The 20,271-nt window shown below is 38.5% G+C and overlaps 1 protein-coding gene across 5 annotated transcripts in view; it reads right to left on the bottom strand.

Moving 5' to 3' along the window:
• Taf1 (TATA-box binding protein associated factor 1) overlaps window positions 1-20,271 on the bottom strand; it is a 72,220-nt gene that overhangs the window by 12,772 nt on the left and 39,177 nt on the right. For all 5 annotated transcript variants that reach the window (XM_085838088.1, XM_085838090.1, XM_029473244.2 and 2 more), the window contains 6 exons: window positions 19,840-19,938; window positions 18,439-18,616; window positions 12,544-12,611; window positions 11,246-11,368; window positions 9,671-9,763; window positions 9,501-9,585 (listed from right to left, as the gene is read on the bottom strand). In XM_085838088.1, coding sequence (XP_085694214.1) covers window positions 9,501-9,585; window positions 9,671-9,763; window positions 11,246-11,368; window positions 12,544-12,611; window positions 18,439-18,616; window positions 19,840-19,938 — 646 coding nt within the window. The remainder of the gene's footprint in view (window positions 1-9,500; window positions 9,586-9,670; window positions 9,764-11,245; window positions 11,369-12,543; window positions 12,612-18,438; window positions 18,617-19,839; window positions 19,939-20,271) is intronic.

Genomic DNA, 20,271 nt, shown 5'->3' on the forward strand with positions numbered 1-20,271 from the left:
CTACAAGATTTCAGATAAAAACCCAATGGTTGATGTTTCATAAAATTTAAAAGATAGGTTAATGGCCAGGCATTGTAGCACATGCCTTTAATCCAAGAACTTAGGAGGCAGAGGGAGAAAGAGATATAGTATGTTTCAGGCAATCCAAAGCTACACGGTGAGACCATGTCTAAACAAAACAAAACAAAACCCAAAACCCTAAGATATGGCAAGAGAGAGTATATACTGGTCTATTAAAATAGAGTTGCTACTAGCCACATGAACACCCCAATTTGCTCTTTCCTGACTCCTATTTAACCACTGCTGATTTCCATTTTTATAAGTACAAATGTTCTAGAAATAGCAGCTCCACTTTTTGTTTGTTTGTTTTTGCCAAGCAATTTTCATAGGTTATACCTCTGAGGCATGTTCATAAGTAGACTAATGGCTTGACTCTAGCTGCATATGTATCAAAAGATGGCCTAGTCGGCCATCCCTGGAAAGAGAGGCCCATTGGACACGCAAACTTTATATGCCCCAGTACAGGGGAATGCCAGGGCCAAAAAATGGGAATGGGTGGGTAGGGAAATGGGGGGGGAGGGTATGGGGGACTTTTGGGATAGCATTGGAAATGTAATTGAGGAAAATACGTAATAAAAAAAATATTAAAAAAAAAAAGGACCAATCCACTGAGAAAAAAAAAAGTAGACTAATGGACTTAAAATTTATCAGATTACAGCTTCACTTTTTATCTTTCATTTATTATTTTAAGACAGGGTCTCTGTATATAGCCCAGGTTGGCCTTGGAATTTATAGAGATCTGCCTGCCTCTGCCTCCTGAGTGCTGAGATTACAGGCATGTGCTACCACACCCAGTTTATGTGGTGTTGGGTATTGATCCCAGGTCTTTCTTTATTCTAGAAAAGTTCTCTGAAATATATTCCCAGACAATAATAAGAAAAGCTTTCACAGATGTAATCCATGAAATTTACCTATTGCTTACCATGATATAATAATAAAAAGTATACCATTTTGGGGGAGGAAGACTAGAGATAGAGCTTAGTAGGATAGTTTACCTACCACACACAAGGCCCTGGGTTTAGTCTCTAGCACCACAAAAAAGTATACCATACATACCTGTAAAGCTTTCTAGCCATAACTACTATAATTATTATAAGCCATTATACAGATAACAAAGGCCTTTTCAGGGGCTGGGGAGAGGGCTCAACAGGTAAGAGGATTCCTGGGCACTTTCTAACACTCACATGGTGGTCCACAACCATCTTTAACTCCAGTTCCAGAAGATCCGACACCCTCTCTGACCTCCTTGGGAACCAGGCACAGCATGTGATATAGAAACACATACAGCACAAAACATTCATACACATAAAATAAGCTAAAAGATGAGTCCTATTCAAGTTAAACATCCCCTAAGCATACATAATCTATTCTAAAATATGTGAAATGGAGCCACACATGATAGTGCCTTCATCTCAGCACTGGGGAGGATAAAGCGGCAGATCATCAACTCCAGGCTAACCTGGACTATAGTTAAATTTGAGGCTGGCATGTAACAGAGACCTTCTATCTTATATCCAAAATCCAAGGGTTAGAGATAGCTCAGTAGTTAAGAAGGCTTTCTGCTCTTACGGAGAACCCCAGTTCTGATCTAAGTGCCCACATCAGGTGGCTCATAGTCACTTGTTTTAGGAGATCCAATGTCCTCTTTTGGCCCCTAAGGGTACCCATATTCATTCTCTCTTGTCTCTCTCTCTCACATATATACATACCAGAAAAATGAATAAAAACAGTTTTAAAAACTTTAGAAAAAAATCAGTGTTGGGAATATAGTTTGATGGTAGAGTACTTTCCTGGCATGTGCAAAGCTCTAGGTTCTATCTTTACCCCCCCTACACACACACACAAAATATGCAAAATAAAATAAAATTCACTGAGCAGTGGTGGCATATGCCTTTAATCCCAGCACTTGGGAGACAGGCAGGCAGATCTGTGTGAGTTTGAGGTCACAGTCTTAGAGCAAGTTCTAGGACAAGCTAGGGCTACACAGAGAAACACTGTCTCAAAAAACAAAACTGATGGTGAGGATTATCCTTATGCCAGACGCAAATAAACCAAAAAGAGAGCTTAAGCCAATCACTAAAATATTAAAGACATATATGATTAAGAACAGTGTAGTGGCACTGACCTTTTATCTAAGTACTAGAGAGGCTGAGGCAGGAGGCCAGTACAACTTGTAACACAACACCAAGGTACTGTCTCATCTAGCCTCACCCCCAACATATACAAAGTACAGCTATAGCTTGTTTCTGGATTTTTGATCGCCTAGTTTTGGTTTTTGTTTGTTTGTGTTTTTAAAGACAGGATTTCTCTGTAGCCTGGCTCCTGGAACTTGCTCTGTAGACCAGGCCTCAAACTCAGAAACCCACCTGCCTCTTCCTCCCAAGTGCATGCATTGCTATGCCTACCTTGTTTTTTGTTTTTGTTTTTTTATCTCCTAGTTCTAATCAATCAGTAGTTTGATATTCAAAATATTGACAGAAAGGAGACTACATGCAAAGGTTCTAGGGCAAGCCATGCATGATGGCTTAAGCCTGTAATTTCAGCACTTTGGGAGATTGAGGCAGGATAATTACAAGTTCTTTCCCACCCTATAAAGCAAGACACTTGCCCCTGTTCCCCAAGACAGGGTTTCCCTGTATAGCCCTGGCTTTCCTGGAACTCACTCTACAGAACAGTTTGGCCTTGAACTCAGAGAACCACCTGCCCCTACCTCTAGGTGTGCACCACCACCACCCAGTGATACTCTGACTTAATCAAAATTTATTGTAGATCCAGAATGATGGCTCAGTGCTTAAGAGCACTTACTCTAAAATCATGAAGACTTAGAGTCAGATCCCAGTATATACATAATAATCTGAGCATTCCCCAAAATACCTGTATCCCCAGATTTGAGCAGAACAGACACAGGAGTATTGCTGGGGCTTGCTGGCTTCATGCCTAGCAAGACCAGGTTGCAGGTACAGAAGGAGAACCTGCCTCAAAGGAATATGCAGAGAATGAGAGAAAAGGATATCAAACACCTTCTAGTCTGTGTTTGCACATAAGCAGATGAACAAGCTTCATGTGGTGGTTATGTAATGATACAGACAAATCAAAGCTACAGATAGGCTACAGACCTCCTTAAAATGAACTAATATAACACCAGTTTCTGTATACTGGCTCTTATGCCTACAAGGACATGGACTAGAAATTCAGCCTTTAGTGTTTTTCAGTTTAGACATATAAACACAGATCAAATTCTCAACATGCCAATTTTAATATGAAGGCAATTAGTTTTACATGTTTGTAGTGTTTCTCTCTGGAAATCATTTTGAAAACATCTCTTCCTACTTCCTTTGAAAGCAATACCTCTAAAGAAATATTCACTACTAAATAATGCCTCTAGAATATAAAAAGAAAATTACAAATGCTATCCCTTGCCTGTTTTTATCACAGGCTATCTGTAACTGCTGCTGGTTTTAGACAGCCTATGTTCAAGAGTTTGTTTCCAGATGTTTAATTCCATTTTGCTACTATGTAAGAAAATTAGCATTTAAGTCTTTATAATGAAATATGCTAGAGTTGGGTAAACCACTGTTAAGTGTATACACATACCCAGACATTTTCTTTCTTTCTTTCTTTTTTTTTTGGTTTTTCGAGACAGGGTTTCTCTGTGTAGCCCTGGCTGTCCTGGCACTCACTTTGTAGACCAGGCTGGCCTCGAACTCAGAAATCCGCCTGGCTCTGCCTCCTGAGTGCTGGGATTAAAGGCGTGCGCCACCACGCCCGGCTAAGACATTTTCTTACTGGTATCTATAGCAGCAGTTCTTGAATGAGAAAGTAATGAACCAAAGAGATTCACAAACATCCTGAACAAAATTCTGTATGTATCTTTTTTCTGGGTAGAATAAAATTATCCCAAGGTCCACATCCACCTCCATAAACCTAAAAATACAACTCTGTATCTTGAAATACATTAGGAACTTACTAAAAGTAAGCTGACGAGCTGTAGGGAAAAAAAGATAGACATACAAAGGTAACGGGGCCTCTCTGGGAACAAAGTGTTGAAGCTGCTGGGAGGGAGAATTAAACAGAAATAGAATTCCAGTTTCCTAGACCTTACAAGGAAACACACAAACACACTAGTTGTTTCCAGAATGGTGCCATAATTACCAGGAAAGGTAAGTTAAGATAAATTGTCATTCTACCCAACAGATTAAGTTACTCACTAGCAAAGAAGAAGTAGAAGAAGAAGAAGAGAGGAAGAGGAGGAGGAGGAGGAGAAGGAGAAGAAGAAGAAAGAAAGAAAGAAAGAAAGAAAGAAAGAAAGAAAGAAAGAAAAGCTGTGAGTATATTTCACTTTTTTATTAAATCATAGCCAGAGGGACCGCAACTGTCTTACTGAAAAAAAAAAAGTATTTACTCAGAGTTTACCCAATTAAATAAGGATCTGCAGAGCTTAGAGAATCATGTTCTTAAATAGTAGAAATTTAATGAATGCTTTAGGAAAACAGAATGTTATTAAGATTTAAAAAAAGTCTTTTGTTTTGTTTTTCGAAACAGGGTTTCTCTGTATAGCCCTGGCTGTCCTGGAACTCACTCTGTAGACCAGGCTAGCCTTGAACTCAGAAATCCGCCTGCCTCTGCCTCCTGAGTGATGGGATTAAAGGTGTGTGCCACCACGCCTGGCTAAAAAAATTCTTTTTTCCTGTATTTGCAGTGATGTAGCAAGAAGCAAACAAAGCAAGGAGAGGAGAAAACAAGCATTATTACTGCCAGATAGCTGTAAAATTACAAAGACAACTACCTGTTCACTAGGTAAACAGGTTTGCTATTACTCCTAGGCTTACAGTTCCCTTAATGCTATTTCTACCATACTAGAAATAACTCTCTCCTAAGAAAATAAGTATCACACTCAAATATGAAGAAAACAATACCAACACTTAGGAAGCAGAGGCTAGCCTTGTCTACATAGTCAATTCTTGAATTGATTAAGCTGAATGTAATGGTGTATGCTTTTAATTACAGCACTCAGGAGGCAGAAGTAGGTAGGTCTTTATGAGTTTAAGGCCAGTCAAAACTACAAAGTGAGACCCTGTCTTCAACAAACAAAATGGCATTTTTAAAAAAAAAAGAGGCTATTACTACCTAGGTTTGTTTTTATTGCTGGGGACAAGGTCCTACATATAGTCCTTGCTGGCCTGGAACTCAAGAGCTCCTCAGTGCTCTTAACCACTGAACCATCTCACCAGCTCCTTAAACACTTATTGTAAAATAGGTACAGTGGCTACATAGGGAACTCCAGGCTAGCCAGGGCTATACAATAAGATAGAATTCACTATGTAACTCTAGCTGGTCTGGCCTGGAACTCACCATCATGCTGGCCTCAAACTCTCAGAGATCTGCCTGCCTCTGCTTATAGTGTGTTGGGATTAAAGTTATGCTGCTATCCAAAATTATGCCCATCCCAAACTTCAAATTTCAATAACGCATACAGTACTACAAAAGTGTATTTAAGGAACCATTGATAAAGAGTGACAAGGAACGCTCATTGAGCCTTTATTCAATAAGTAATGAAACACTTCGAAACCCAACTCCCTAGAACTGATTTTAGCAGCTTTCTTATACTTGAAATGGACTTCTTCCTTGTCATTTTACAGCACCACCTCACTTTCCAGGCGCTGTACCCTTTGGCTCATTGGCCTTTCTTTCTAATATTTATTTTATAAGGCCAGAGAGGTGGCTCAATAGTTAAGAACACTGGCTGCTCTTGCAGAGGACCAGCATCCACATGATCTCTTTCCTCCCTTCCTTCCTTCCCACCTCTCTCTCTAGCCCAGAGAATCTGATGTCCTCTCTGGCCTTTGTAGATACTGCATGCACATGTTACACAGACATGTAGTCATGATTTTTAAAATAGAACAGTTTTAAGCAGGTTGGAGGCATAAATCTTTGTCTAGAATACTGTCATCAAGAAAGAGATGGTAGTTGAATTACATTCAGAAAGGTTTAAAAGGGAAGACATCTGTCATCACAGTACAGTTTCAAAGAAGTGACTTGGAGCAAGATTAAGATAAGGACTATAAATGGCCTATTATCAAGGGGAATTATGGGATCCCGTTCACTTAGGATATACTTGGCCCAGTAGAAGCTATATTGGAGTAAAGAGCTGCTGCATGCAGAGGCATCAAACTGTACAATCCTAGCACTGAGGAACTTGAGGAAGATGACCAATTTGAGTTTAGCCTGAGCAACATAGCAAGACCACCTCAAAAGCAAAATCAAAAAGCTCTTTTTGAAACATGAATGGGAAATGAAAAGATGGAGAAATACTGCATATTCAAAGAAACCTGGCTATCATTAAAACAGAATGAAAATTTGAAATTCTATGGAAATAGTCTTGTATATAATGTGGCATATATGAAGGAGTTAAAATGAAATGAAAACTGGATAATGGGATGGGATTTTTTGTTTTGTTTTTGTTTTTTTTGAGACAGGGTTTCTCTGTGTAGCCTTGGCTGTCCTGGAACTCACTCTGTACACCAGGCTGGCCTCAAACTCAGAAATCCACCTGCTTCTGCCTCCCAAGTGCTGGGATTAAAGGCGTGCGGCACCAACGCCCAGCTGATAACATCTCAAAAAAAAAAAAAAAAAAAGCCCTAAAACAAAAATCACTGCAAAACTTCATGTTAAATAGTTTATATCTCCATTCTATTGAGACATATCCTAGGTTATAATCTCTAACATTGTCTCTTTGAAGTTTGCTTTTGAGATAGGGTCTCACTATGTAATTCTGGCTGGCCTAGAACTCTATGTAGAACTCAAAAAGGCTTGTGATCTGATTGTCTTTGCTTCCTGAGTGCTAGAATTAACAGTGTGAGTCACCACACTTGGCCCACAAGGCTTTCCTTGTATAGTCCAACTGTAATGTCCCACTTAAAACACAAACACACAGAACATTTTATAAAGGTATCAATCATGGTCCAATTATGAAGTATCAATTTTGCTTTCTTACTATCTATATAATCTATTCCACCTTTTCTTTCTCTCTCTCTTTCATTTCCTTTTCTTTTCTTTCTTTTCTTTCTTTCTTTCTTTCTTTCTTTCTTTCTTTCTTTCTTTCTTTCTTTCTTTCTTTCTTTCTTTCTTTCTTTCTTATTCGAGACAATATCTTCTGTGTAGCCCTGGCTGTCCTCAAACTCACAGAGGTTTATCTGCTTCTGCCTCCCCAGTGCTGGGATCAAAGGCATGTACCACCATTGCCCATATCGTTTTGGTTTTTGTGAAACAGAGTCTCTCTTTGGAGCCCTGGCTATCCTAGGGCTTACCATGTAGACCAACTAGGCTATCCTTGAACTCACTGCCTGCCATTGTCTCCTGAGTGCTAGGGTTAAAGGCATGTGTAACCATGCCAGGCATTTTTTGCTGCTGCTTCTTAACTGACCAGGCTATTAAGCTTTGTTTTTCAACATGGGAACTGTTAAGAGTTTCTTTACTAGTCTCCAAATCTCATTCCCCTCCACTTTATTATTTGATAACTTCCCAAATGGTATTTACTAAAACTCTATCCCTCTCCTCTCCCACTGGTTTAGTGTGACTTACTGGGCCTTTGAACTTCAGTTATATTTCCCTTGTTTTGTTTTATAGTCAAACCTAGCCATCACCCTATATTCAAGCCAAACTTACTTGTACTTTCCATCTAAAGCATTTTTATGTATTTTTGTATTTGGCTATCTGGAACTTCATCATCCTTTTCCTCTTGACTATTGTTCAGCATAGAAGATGTTCAGTAATCAACCATGATAGTGAGCATCCCTTAAGACTCAGTTAAAGGGGCTGGTGAGATGGCTCAGTGGTTAAGAGCACCGACTGCTCTTCTGAAGGTTCTGAGTTCAAATCCCAGCAACCACATGGTGGCTCACAACCATCTGTAACAAGATCTGATGCCCTCTTCTGGAGTGTCTGAAGACAGCTACAGTGTACTCACATATAATAAAATAAAATAAATAAATCTTAAAAAAAAAAGACTCAGTTAAAAAACAAATTACTGAGGCTAGAAAGATGAATCAAAGGGTTAAGAACATTTGCTGCTCTTGAGGAAGACCTGACTTCAGTTTCCAGCATCCATGTCAGGCACCTCACATTCACTTCTAACTCCAGCTCTAGGGGATCTCATGCTCCCTTCTGGGCTCCACAGGCACCTTGCCTCACATGAACACCGGCACATAATTAAAATATAAATATTACAGGGTTTTTTTTGTTGGTTTGTTTCAAGACAGGATTTCTCTGTTTAACTGAGCCCTGGCTGTTCTGGACTCACTATGTAGACCAGGCTAGCCTCGAATTCACAGACCCATCTTCTTCTGTCTTTCACACACCTGGCCATTTAAAACATTTTTAAATTATAATAATTTTTTGGATTGAGTGTGGTGGCAGAGACAGGCTACTCTCTATGAGCTCTACATAGTGAGTTCCAGGCCAGGCAGGAGTGATACTCTACAGAGTGATACTCTTGTCTCAAAAATTTATAAATAAATAAATAAATAAATGAATAAATAAATAAATAAATGGCTTAGCCATGCTTGGTGCCCCACAAACATGAGAGGTGAGAGCAGGAAGATGAACTCAAGTGTAGAGCAGGTTCAAGGTCAGCCTATAATACATGAGACCATGTCTCAAAAACAAAAAATCTTTAACTTCTACTAATTTATGAAGTTTTCCTAGCCCTCAGATTAAAGTATTGTTTTTCCAGTAACGCATTTTGTATATCTTTCTATTTATAGCCCTTGTCAAGATGTGTTTTGTTTATATCAACTGAAGTATAAAGCACTTGAACAGAGACCATCCTTATTATCAGAAGTTAAAGCAGCTAGCAAAGTGTTTAGCACACATTATTCCATCGGTTCAGATACTGAGCAAAATTACATACAGCAAAGTTTGCCATGGTCTATATAGCCAACTACACACTTCAGCCTCAGCTCCATAGAACTTTGGAATATAACTTTTCAAAGCTTATAGAAACACAATGATGACTCAAAGGACAGGGAACATCCATTTGATTTTCATTAATGCCTCATTTTCCTATGCTTTACACGATTTCAAAAGAAAGGATAGACTGATTTCCATGATTCTTTAATAGTGATTCTTACAGAACACACCCTAAAATATGTACCTACTTTAAAAACTGAGCAGATTAAATGGGTCAGCCCCGAACCTGACAATCTAGGTTCGAACCCACATGGTAGAAACAGAGAACCAACTCTCTGAGTTGTCCCCTAACCTCCAAAAGCACACAAGGATAGCACAAATACATAAATGTAGAAACAAAATTTTAAAAAAGTAAACTAAGTTATTTGATTTAGCTATCACTGCTCAAACCTGCGTAAGCCTTACCATGTTAGTAATGTAAATTAATGTTGGATAGATAAAAGTCATGACAGAGGAAAAACATAAATACCCACCGTTGTACTTAACACTGTTGGCCAGAATCAGGTTTACGTCGTCTAGAAAGCTCTCTCGACTCTGGTATTTGTGCTTGGAGATATTCTATGATAAAAACAGTCAGGCACTCAGCTACACATACAAAAATATTATAAAAAGCCACTGATCATCAAAAAAGAAAATCACTCACCTTACGTATAGTCTCCAAATCCATTGGACTGACAATCACTTTGTAATAATCTGGAACAAACTTCTTATTAACTGGGTGATGAAATGGCCAAGACTAGTAAAAAGAGAGCACAGGAAGTCAAATGAAAACAATTACAAAGAGGCCCAATTTTCATTGAGTTATAAATATTTCTGATGAAAAGTATAGACTCGTTCCACAGAAATACAAATCTGCACGCAAAATTATAAATTCAGGATCTCATTAAGGATTCTTACATCCAGATAAAGTGAGAATCCCTCCTCTAAACTTACAACTAAAATCTTATTTCTGTGTTACAGACTTAAGTTTTGCAAACTAGAATAAAATTCCTTATTCCACAGTTCTATCTAGAAAAATTTTTAATACTGTAGACATAGATCATTATGACTATATGCAACAGAAAATTTAATTCAGAATTTCTGGGCGGACCATTATATAAAATGGTCCACAGAACTAGTATGATAAATGATAGCCTTACCATAAAATGTTGAAAAAAAAAAAAGAACAACATTGAGTAATTGTTGTGGGTTTTTTTTTTTTTCTTGTGAACAGGCTAGATGGCTTAGTGGGTAGAGGTGATTACCAACAAGTCCACTGACCGGAATTTAATTCCTGAAACCCACGGGTTAGAAGGGAAGCCGAACAATTCTACAAGGGCTTAAAAAAAAAAAAAAAAAAACAGGTTCCTACTGTGTAGCCCTGGCTTGCCTTAAATTCAGAGGTCCACTTGCTTTTTGCCTCACAAGTGCTAGGATGAGAGGTTGTACCACTACACTCTACCAAGTTGGGTTTTTTTTTTTTTTTAAGATTTATTTATTTCATGTCACTCGCTGTCTTTAGACACTGCAGAAGACAGCATTAGATGCCCATTACAGATGGTTGTGAGCCACCATGTGGTTGCTGGGATTTGAACTCAGAACCTTTGGAAGAGCAGTTAGTGCTCATAACTGCTGGGCCATCTCTCCAGCCCATACCAAGTTGTTTTGACCAAACACAAAACATGACTTATGCCTTCCCCCCCCAACATGCACAAATAAATAAATGCAATAAAAATATTGAAAGTGTTATTTGTATATGAGCATTTCTAAATCAAGAATCTACTATTAGTTGACAGCTTTGCTCTCCCAGGCTATACAAGAGTGTAGAAATACTCAATACTGACATTAGGAAGTAAGAATATCTTAATATAGCCGGGCAGTGGTGGTGCATGCCTTTAATCCCAGTACTTGGGAGGCAGAGGCAGGTGGATTTCTGAGTTCTTCTGAGTTCGAGGCCAGCCTGGTCTACAGAATGAGTTCCAGGACAGCCAGGGCTATACAGAGAAACCCTGTCTCGAAAACAAACAAACAAAACAAAACATCTCTTAATATTCAAAGACACTTGGCATCTTTACTTTTACACAATAATAAATTCACATAGCAAAAGGTTGATATTTAAAATTACATCCCAGTTCCTATGGACATCCATCACCCCATTTATCTTAATCTCTTAATACACACATGCTTACTCTATGCACTTCTTTCCATCCTCTCAATAATTGGCATGAAAATTACTTACATCTGGAACCGCCATCATTTTCTGAGTGACAATGTTATCCAGAATAAAAGAAAAGGCTACTTGATCATCATCATCAAGCAAGGGGTTGATAGCTTTCTCTAAACGTGCCAACTTATCCTCTTTCTGAAATAAAGCAAAAAAAAAAAAAAAAAAAAAAAAAAAAAAAAAAAAAGAAAGCAGTTTTCCTGAAGTATGATATTCACAGAAACTAAAGATAATTTAAAGTCCAGCTAGCTATCTATGACTTTAGTCCCCCAAAATTTATCTACTAAGTTATCTATTATCCGGTTTCAGGACAATCTAGATAAATGATACTTTGGCTAAAGGATCACAAAGGAACATGTCAGCAAATCCCATATTCTACATCCCATGCTTATATAATACAAAGAATAGAAAGGTCAAGACATCACCAGTTTAGCTACAACAACATTTTTGGCAAATTTGGCTTTTATAACATTGTCTTTTCCATAAAATGAATGCCAAGAATACAGAACTACATTACCACTAGTTAATGGTTTTTCTAACAGGGTATGTATCCTATGCAACCCAGGTTGACTTGACATTAATATATAACCCCAGCCTGATTAGTGACTCGTATAAGGAAACTTAATTAAACAAATTCACTTCAGTCTGTGTACTACAAAAATCACTTATGTTCTCATTGACTTATCCTGTGTTCTCACTGTCCTTAATTCTTAAGTCTTATAACCCTCATGAACTTAAAGCCAACTCTCAGACAGGCCAAGTTCTAAACCAGCCTGAGCTAGATAAGGCAGTATTTCATTGTTTTTTTCAGTACGTTTGTTTTGCTGGTATAGCAACGAGCTGAAATGTATGTAAGCTACAGGAGATCTCCTGGGAAGCCATTTTCCATCATTCTTTCTAGAGTTACTAGGTTCTGGATTTTATATCCTGCATGATTACAGAGCAAGGAATTTTCTTCTTTGGATTTGGCTTTCCAGTCTATAGAAGACAGTGCTATATAATTTCTAAATTCCTACCCCTCAAATACATCAAGATTTGTCATTCCCTTGGGTACTGTTCCTTCTGTTAAATACACTAGTTCCTAAACTCCACTATTCTTCACCTTCATATACCATACAGCATTTCTCATTTTTAAAGAAACTTATTTATTTGGAGTTTTGAGTCAAAGCCTTAGCTTAGGCTCTTCCTGAACTCAATATGTAGCTGAGTATGACGTTACTACTCTCCTGATCCTCCTGTCTCCACCTCCCAAGTGCTAGGATTCTAGGTGAGTGTCACTATGCCCACTACTTTATCTTATCTTTAATTCTTACCTCTTTGAGTTTTTCATCGCAGAGATCCAGCATGGATTGAGAAATCTGAGTCAGTGAGTGCTTTGGTCCTACAGAGGAATAAGAAATAGCCTTTATAAAGCAAAGTTGCCACATGTTTCCAACACTTCATACATTTACTAAAGAACCTAAAAGGTCCCAGGCACCAGCTTAGTAACTGAGGTAGATATAGCAGTCTTTTCCTTTTTTATTTTTCTAAGACAAAGTCTCATTTATCCCAGGCTGGTCTTGAACTCACTATGTAGCTGAGAATGACCTTCAACTTCAGATCCTTCCACCTTCACCTCCTTGGGATTACAGGTAGGTGCACAAGGTAAAGACACTACCAGTCTTTACTACATTTTTCAGAGCCTAATATATCAATGGGTAGACAATACGAATGAATTTTAACTGTTCTTTATTTGTGACCATATTCTCTTGGATTGTTTGTTTTTGTTTTTTGAGATAGGGTCTCATCATGTAGCTCTGGCTAGCCAGGAACTATCTATGTAGACAAGGCTAGTCTCAAACTTAAGAGATTCACTTGCCTCTGTCTCCCTAGTGCTGGGAGTAAAGGCATGATCCAGCTTTATTGCTGCTTTCAATATGTTGAAAATTATTCTGCGGATGGAGAACAACGTGTTTAAGAATGGTAAAGAGACCAATGAATACCGGGCTTGGTGGTGCACGCCTTTAATCCCAGCACTTGGGAGGCAGAGGCAGGCAGATTTCTGAGTTCGAGGCCAGCCTGGTCTACAGAGTGAGTTCCAGGACAGGCAGGGCTACACAGAGAAACCCTGTGTTGAAAAAAACCAACCCCCCCCCAAAAAAAAACAGAAAACAAAAAAGAGAGACCAATGAACATCTTTTTTTTTTCTGCTTAGTAAACAGATTTTCAGCATAAAGACTATTATTTCAGCTTCCCAGAAATCCTCACCAAGAGCTTCAGAAAATTCTTGAACTAAGCAACCTCTCTTGTACATCCTCTGCTTATAGCTGCTTCATTTAAGCTCATCTTTGGAATAGTTAAAACATTTTGAGCTGGGAGTTGGGACACATACCTATCAATCACAGCACTTGAGATGCTTCAACCAGAGGACTAGGAGATCCAGGGTAGCCTAAACTACATAATGAAACCATCTCAAACTTAAAAAGAAACCCCCAAAACATTTTTATCTAACTAGGATTTCTTTTTCTTCTTTTCTTTTGTTTTTATAAAACAGGGTTTCTCTGAGCAGCCTTGGCTGTTCTGAAACTTACTATGTAGACCAGACTAATCTCAAATTCAAAAATCCATCTGCCTCTGCCTCCCAAGTGCTGGGATTAAAGCCTGCCCCACCAGCACCCAGCTCTAATTCGCATATCTGACCACTTCTTTTCAGTATCATTTACTAGATTATTTTCCTCCATCTAATTCTTGTTAGTGACCTCTAGGGCCTGAGCCTCAGCCCTAATATTTATTTCAGCTTTTGATTATTCATTCAAATGTTTCATACCTTGTCTAAGACAAGGTCAATGATGGGAATGTAAGGGTAATTAATAGTTCCTATTATAGAAAGATCTTTAATTAGTCAAAGAAAATTACTTGAAAAGAAATCACTGTAGGACAGTGTAATCCTATCAGATATCTATGACTGAAATGATATAGTAAGAAAAATCTATAATAAACAAGACTCACCACAAACTGACAGATTGTTAAATTCAATGAGTAGGTACACTAAAGTTTATTCATCTTAGTTTCCATAAAGGTTAAAAAAAAACCTATCAGTATAAATGAAATATACTGATTGCATATGAACCATATTCTATTTCCCTGTATATCAAATCTGATAATTGGAAACCAAGACTGGTGATACAGGCTGGTAATTTTAGCTACTCAGCAGGCTGAGGCATAGGTTGCAAGTTTAAATTCAAGCTGGACTACAAGAAAAGTTCAAGGCTAGCCTGTGCAACTTAGCAAAGCCTCATTCCAAAATAAAAACTAAAAGGGAGGCTGGCCTAGAGCTAAGAGGTAGAGTAGTTGCCTAGCATGCTGGAGGTTCTGGGCTCAATCTTTAGTACAATAAAAAAGAAAGCAAAAATTCTGCTTTTGGGGGCAGTAGGGAAGGCTTGTTCTAACATTTAGGTAGTCATTAAAGAATAGAAGTTCAACAGGCATACAATAGGAAAGACATTCCAGAGAGAAGGAACAAAGACACAGAAGTAATTAATCAAATTCATATAAACATGCTACAGTACATTTCATCAGGGCCACAATTAGTTTTGATACACACACACACACACACACACACACACACACACACACACATATATATATATAGGATGTGAACTTCAACAACAGGAAGAATTAAAGCAAAACACTATTTGAAAACTGTTGCAAGAGGTTAAACAAGAGATAGCAAGGGCTCCAATTAACCAAGTAGCAAGGGTAACAAAAAGGAAAGGGACAAGTTCAAAAAATGCAGATAGTATAGTTTATAGGACTTCACTATGAGTGTGAGAAAAGGTGTATGGTATCAATTGTGACTAAAATTTCTAGGTTGTATAACTAGGCAGCCAGGAAAACTATTTATCTACACAGGTAATCAGATAATGAATTGCCAGTAGGACAAGAACTGTCATGTCTAGCAAAGACCTGGAAACAAAGCTATAAAGCCTTGAATTGATGGAGACAAAAGATAGGGGCATCAGTGGACATATAGGAGCTGAAGTAGTAAGAAAAGAATAATAAAAGCCGGGCGTGGTGGCGCACGCCTTTAATCCCAGCACTCCGGAGGCAGAGGCAGGCGGATTTCTGAGTTCGAGGCCAGCCTGGTCTACAAAGTGAGTTCCAGGACAGCCAGAGCTATACAGAGAAACCCTGTCTTGAAAAACCAAAAAAAAAAAAAAAAAAAAAAAAAAAAAAAAAAGAATAATAAGAACCAGAGAGACGGTTCAGTGAAGTGTGTACTGCTCTTGCAGTTCAATTCCCAGTATCTACATCAGGTAGCTCACTTATAACTCTAGTTTCAGGGTGATCCAAAGCCTCCGGTCTCTACTTGCAATCATGTACATACACCCAAACACATACACATAAAAGTAAAAAATGCTATATAAGATACTCCTGGAAAGGAGAGAAGAGAGCATCAAGAAGGAAAAGGTGGGTACTATCCTAAGTACATGCAAAGACTCTCACTGTCATTAAGGAGACGTAAATACACATGATGTGCCACTTGAAACGAACTAGGATGACTACGATAGAAAGACTAACAGGCGTTGGTGAGGATGAGGAGAAGACAGAATGAGGATGAAATAAATGCATGTTACATTTCTGGTAGAACTACAATGTGATACAGCTACTCTAGAAACTGGGAAAATAATAGGTTTTCAAGATGTTGGTCAAAGCTACCCTATAAACTCAGCAATTCCTCTCCTATGCATATACCAAAGAGAAATGAAAGCAAATGTCTACACAAAAGTTTAAACATAAATGTTCACAACTGTTTATGTTAGTTTTAAAGTGAAAAAATCCAAAATATTTACTAAGTTAATATCTAGAAAAGTTATTATCCATAAAAGAAAATAAGCTAGCTATGGTGTTTTTTTTTTTTTTTTTTTTTGGTTTTTCGAGACAGGGTTTCTCTGTATAGCCCTGGCTGTCCTGGAACTCACTTTGTAGACCAGGCTGGCCTCGAACTCAGAAATCCGCCTGCCTCTGCCTCCCGAGTGCTGGGATTAAAGGCGTGCGCCACCACGCCCGGCTGCTAGCTATGGTGTTACAACTCTGTAGTCACAGTAATCGAGAGAGCAAAGTATTTGGATAGCAAGTGTGAGGCCAGTCTGGACTATACAGCAAATTCAAGATCAGCTTGGGTATGTAGAGATCCTGTCCCAAAGAGGGAGGGACGGTAGTATCAAGGAATAAACAATAGCTGAAATACTGTGTGTGTGTGTGAGGGGGGGGGGGGGCAGACAATCCAAATAAAAACATATCATGCCACTGTTACCAGGAATGACATGTGAGGAAGTCAGAAGAATGAATCAAAAATAAAGGATATAAGGCTGTGAGAAACTTTTTTTTTTTTGAGACAGGGTTTCTCTGTGTAGTCCTGGCTGTCCTGGAACTCACTCTGTAGACCAGGCTGGCCTTAAACTCAGAAATCCGCCTGCCTCTGCCTCCCGAGTGCTGGGATTAAAGGCGAGTGCGATTTTTGCTACTATTGAAAACTGAACCTAGAACCTACCTAATGTGTGCTGGTTAAGTGCTTTACCACTGAGTTACATACGTCCCACTGTGGGGCTTTGTTTTATTTTAATTCTCTTCTATTTTTTATTTATTACAATTGGTGTGTATGCGCTCACAATGTAAATGTGGGTCCATAAGCCATGGCATGTGTGGTTAGGACAACTTTCAAGAGTCAGTTCCTGGAGCTACAGAGATAATAGCTCAGCGGATAAGAGCACTGACTGTTCTTCCAGAGGTCCTGAGTTCAATTCCCAGCAACCACATGGTGGCTCACAACCATCTGTAATGGGATCGATTGCCCTCCTCTGGTGTGTCTGAAGAGAGGGACAGTGTACTCACATATATAAAATAAAAATAAACCCTTACAAAAAAGTCAGTTTCCGCCTTCTACTGTAGGCTCTAGGAATTGACCTCAGGTTGTAAGCCTTACATAGCTAGTGCTTTTATCTGTTGAGGAGCCTGGCTGATATTATTTATTATTTTTGAGACAGTATCTTATGTAGCCCAAGCTGGTTTTGAACTTGCTATGTAGCTACCAAGGATGACCTTGAACTCCTGATCCTGTCTCTGTTTCCCAAGTGTTGGGATTGTAGACATGTGCCACCATTTCCAACCCCCTCTTTCTTCCCTTGTATACAATCTGACACTCTGCTCAGCTCTGAACTGTCAACATAAATAACATTATTTCTAGCAAATCACAACCTGGCTAGATACATAAATAATTAGGGGATAAGAGTTTTAAAGCTCATTTTACTGTGCTCCAGAACACAGAGGATCAAAAAACAAAAACAAAACAAGTATTTTTTTTTTGTTTTTTTTGTTTGTTTTGTTTTTTGAGCAAAGGGAACTTCAGAAAGAGGGAAAAAAGACTGCAAAGACATGAAGAAGTACCTTGGAATATTCAAATAAAATATAATGGTGAGTATGATATTGTCTACAATGGGCATGGAAATGAAATTTGATAAGTAAGTTGGACTGGCTTGTGGAAAGCTTCCGAATCTAGCTATCATCATTGTCCTATTTATACATGAGAAAACAGAAGAGGTCATGAGATATTAAACTACATCCTAGCTGTATTGGTATTATCTGTACTCTGGATGCCAACACTTAGATATGAATTAATGCACACTGACTTCTTCCTCCCTGCCATTTCTGTTTTTTTTTTTTTTAAATAAACAAAATGGACATCTAGCCCCTGTAACAAAAAATGCAGACTGAGTTAGAGTACACAAAATATGGCTACAAGAACGTCCTTTGTAGAGTCCACCCACACCCAATGTCTCAAATGCACCAGGGAATATAATTAAATAGCGGGAGGCTGAGTGTGGTAGATCATGGATTTAATCCTAGCACTAATTTGGGAAAAGAGGCCAAAGTGTTTCTGTGATTTTGAGGCCGGTCTGGTCTGCATAGTTAGTTCCAGGCCAGCCAAAGCTACATACTGAGACCATGTCTCAAAAAAAGGATTAAATAATAAAACTAAAAACAAGCAACACTTACTATAAGACTGAAATATACACTACCCGATGTGCATACCAAAAAAAAAAAAAAAAAAAAAAAAAAAAAGCACATTAAAGTGTTTTCCTTCATTCTAATCTACTCTGAATTTAGAACCAGCAAGGGGTAAGAATCTGAAAGGTGACCTTTGCAGTCAAGGAACAAGGAACTATTACCATTATAAGTTGCACTGTTTTTCACAATTAGTTCCAAGTGTTCTCTGAATTCTTCCCGAGATGGATAAAGGCGTTTGCGCACGTTTTCACGGAGTGTCTGTAGATCCATTGGTCGAGTGATGATTTTATAGTAATCCTTTACAACCTTTGCATTAACTGGAGTATGGAAAGGGTATGTCTGGGAAAACAAGAGTCAGCACCATTTGTGAGCAAGAACACTTGACACAGCCAATTATATCTTACTGGTTTACCAACTCTCAAGGGATTTTTCAGATGTAGTAATTCTGTTTCTTGCATTAAACCACTTTTTCTTTTCTCCTCTCTCTCTCTCTCTCTCTCTCTCTCTCTCTCTCTCTCTCTCTCTCTCTCTCTCTCTCTCTGTCCCCCCTTCCTTTTTGGATTTTCAAGACAGGGTTTTTTTAGTGTAGCCTTGGCTGTCCTAGAACTAGCTTTGTAGACCAGACTAGTTTCAAACTGAGTTCAATCTGCTTCTGCCTCCCAAGTGCTGGGATTAAAAGCATGAGCCACCACACCTGACAAAGTATTCAAATCTTTGAAGCTAGAGTTACAGGTGGCTGTAAGAACATGAGTGCTGAGAACCAAGCATGATCCTCAGGAAGTGCAGTATATATTCTTTTTTAAAAATTATTTTTGGGTTTATTTTTATAATTTTATGTGTATGAGTATTTTGCCTACATGTAAGTCTGTACACCTCATATGTGCCTGGTGCCTGAGGAGGTGATGAGCTTCCATGTGGGTGTTGGAAATTGAACCTGGGTCCTTTGCAACAAGTGTTCTTAACCACTGACCCAACTATCCACCCCACTGTAGTATGCACTCTTAACCATTAAACTGTCTTTCTAGTTCCATATATATGAGACACTCATGGAATGCAAAAGCTACTCTTATAAAACATACAAGTTGGAGGCTAGAGAGATGCTCAGTGCTCTTCCAGAGGACCTAAGTTTGCTTCCCAGTTCCTATGTCTGGGGACTCACAACCCCCTGTAATTTTGGTCCCACGTAATTCAATGCCTCTGGCCTCTAAGGACACTTGCATATGCATAGAGAGATATACACATAATTTTTTTAAAAAAAGATTCTTTCTACTATAATACCCAGAAATTTGAATTCACATATCTATCTCGAAAAAAGAATATTGAGTTGAAACTAGAAAAAATTAGCTTTATATCCTCTTATAATTCATGTGTCCTTCTGCCTACATTGTCCTTCATCACCTAATAGTCATTTAAATCATTTAATAATCATTTAAAAATAGACCAAAATTCCAAAGAAGTTCCAGATACAAAGGTATACACATTACTGCTATCTAGCTGAAGTAACAGAAAAAGCAAAAAGGCCTTTGTTTTCCTATTCTATATATCTAGTGCAATGAACTCACATTTGGAAGATCTCTCATGTCATTGATAATAGACTCCAAGATAGAAGACAGTGTCACCATCGGGTCTGTCCGGCGCCGGTGGATGGATTTATGAGGTCTCTAAAAAATAAGAAATCAGAATGCTTCAGACAAAAAATACCCAATATTCTTAAATATACTGATGATATATTTTAGAAATCTTCAATAATGCCAGACTTAAAGGACTTAAGCCTATAATCTTAGCAACTGGGAAGCTGAGGTAGGAGGATTGCTGCAAGCTCAAGGCCAGCCTGTATTACATAGTAAATTCTAGACTAGTCTGGACTAGAGGGGTGGGGGTGGCAGAGGGTTAGGGCAGGGGAGATGGTAAGATGAAGAGATAGATGGCTCGGTGGTTAAGATACCTTGCAACCTTTGCAAAGGACCTGGGTTTAGTTCCCAGTACCCACAATG

The sequence above is a fragment of the Mus caroli genome, unplaced genomic scaffold (genome assembly GCF_978045245.1).
Source record: "Mus caroli unplaced genomic scaffold, Mus_caroli_1 scaffold_5, whole genome shotgun sequence".
NCBI classification, from domain to species: domain Eukaryota; kingdom Metazoa; phylum Chordata; class Mammalia; order Rodentia; family Muridae; genus Mus; species Mus caroli.